The 1718-nt window shown below is 48.8% G+C and overlaps 1 protein-coding gene across 1 annotated transcript; it reads right to left on the bottom strand.

The window, feature by feature from the left end:
- Window positions 1-508: 508 nt before the first annotated feature.
- Window positions 509-1381, bottom strand: LOC112163711 (mucin-1-like). Its single transcript, XM_024299990.1, has 3 exons — window positions 871-1381; window positions 746-819; window positions 509-625 (listed from the first exon to the last, which is right to left on the bottom strand). The coding sequence occupies exons 1-3, from the start codon at window positions 1379-1381 to the stop codon at window positions 509-511; spliced, it is 702 nt and encodes a 233-aa protein (XP_024155758.1).
- Between the last annotated feature and the right edge of the window lie 337 nt (window positions 1382-1718).

Here is a 1718-nt window from a genome sequence, read left to right on the forward strand (position 1 = left end):
GCCAAAGCTCACAAAGAAGCGGTAATAGCGTCGCGAAGAGAGTGAAGCTCCCCCTCAAGGTGATCCACTCTCTGAAGAAGAGCACCCACATCAGTTTGAAGCTGATCCAACTTGCGGTTCAGCACCGTGAAATGGTCAAGCAAGGTCCGAGAGATAGATGTGGTGTCAACATAGATACCCTTGGTCTTGCTATGACTAGAGCTGCGAAAGAGAGAGCTCCGGGAGAAAAACTTCAAAGGAGGGCCATTTCATCAGAGTCCTCAAATACAACTCCCTTGGCTTGGCAGACAGCAGTGATCACAGAGGGAAAAACTAAGGCTGCCTTTTTGTGACGACGATCCTCAATAGCAGCTTTCCGGATAGCTGTATACATGTAGTGCTCTGGAGGGAGATAGGGACCCTTGGCATTGAGGACATATATGAGACGAGCTTCCTCCAAGGTAAGCTTGCTGCTTTGAGTGGAAGGATAGAGCAAAGTACGAACCAAATGTCCCAACAATCGACAGAACTAACTAAGAGCACCAGCTGAAAGCTCCACGGGAGTGGCATCTGGATGATCCTCATAAAGGGCAGCCACAACAGTATCAATGGACAAAGCTGCAAGCTCTTGATCAATCTTAGACATCTCAGAAACAGGGGCAAGGAGACCCAATGTGTCTCAGATGGTGGTTGGAGTTAAAGGGACTGAGACACAGCGAATATCCACATTGCATCTAATCAGAGTAGCAGCATTGAGTAAATCAACCTGCGCAGGCATATTGGGAGAACAACAGGCATAGAACTCTCTAACCACAGTAAGGTTAGGAGCAGGCAACACATCTAAGACAGAGTTCCATCAAAAAATTCGCACAATTTCAACAAATAAGGAACCCAATTCAGCCACATTAAAACACTTTTCATAAACCACAGGACGCAAGAAAGTATATTTTTCATAATCAACCCGTTGAGTATGCGTCACAAATCGAGAATCCTTATGGGTTTTCGGAGGTTTGGTCGGCCGAGAAGAGGACGGGGTAGAGCAGCCGAAAGATCGAGGCCTCTTGGATGGTGGAGCTGGCAAGAGAGGACTAGACGAGCGGCGCTGCGATGTGGGAGCCGGTGAAGGAGAGGCAGGGGCAGGCTCAGAAGCAGCTGAATCGGAAAATGCAGCGGCGTCGGAGGAGTGCTCGGACCCAGAAAGCGACGATGGAGTGGGGACCGGAGACTGAGATGGCGAATCCGGCAAGGCCTGAGGATGCTCAGCGGAGCTAGGAGGGCCAGAATCCCGAGGGCGTAGGAGGTGATTGGAATGCCGAGAAGGACGGGTGGCCGGAGGCAGAGCTGGAGACGAGGCGGTGGCCGGAGCTTTTGGGCCCCGAACGGTTTGCTTGATGGGAGCCATGGGGAGAGGAAGGAGAGAAAGGGCGGCCTCGAGAGGGAAGGGAGAAATTGTGGGAGAACAATTAACCTCGCTAACACACTTTAACCAAACCGTGAAAAAGAAAATATAACTTTTTGTTTTTTTTTGTTTTTTTTAAGTGTGAGGTAGGACAAAGAGACTCAGAGACCGAAAATCCATAAGTATAACGACAAGAATGCAAGGGGAAGCAAAAGAATGCGGCAAAGTGACCAAGTCCTGAAACTCCCTCATAATGTAATATGATATGAGTGATGCAAACATGAACTCCCTCATAATGTAATATGATATGAGTTACGCCCCGTCTTCGATTTATCCTTTA

This window comes from Rosa chinensis, chromosome 5, assembly GCF_002994745.2.
Source record: "Rosa chinensis cultivar Old Blush chromosome 5, RchiOBHm-V2, whole genome shotgun sequence".
NCBI lineage: Eukaryota > Viridiplantae > Streptophyta > Magnoliopsida > Rosales > Rosaceae > Rosa > Rosa chinensis.

Bases quoted from the DNA above. Each gene is read 5' to 3' on its own strand.
- LOC112163711 (XM_024299990.1), bottom strand. From the start codon at position 1,381: ATGGCTCCCATCAAGCAAACCGTTCGGGGCCCAAAAGCTCCGGCCACC. The intron at 820-870 runs GTTCCTTATTTG...ACTCTGTCTTAG, and splicing joins TTTTAATGTGGCTGAATTGG to ATGTGTTGCCTGCTCCTAAC. The intron at 626-745 runs GTTGATTTACTC...CCTGTTTCTGAG, and splicing joins CTCCCAATATGCCTGCGCAG to ATGTCTAAGATTGATCAAGA.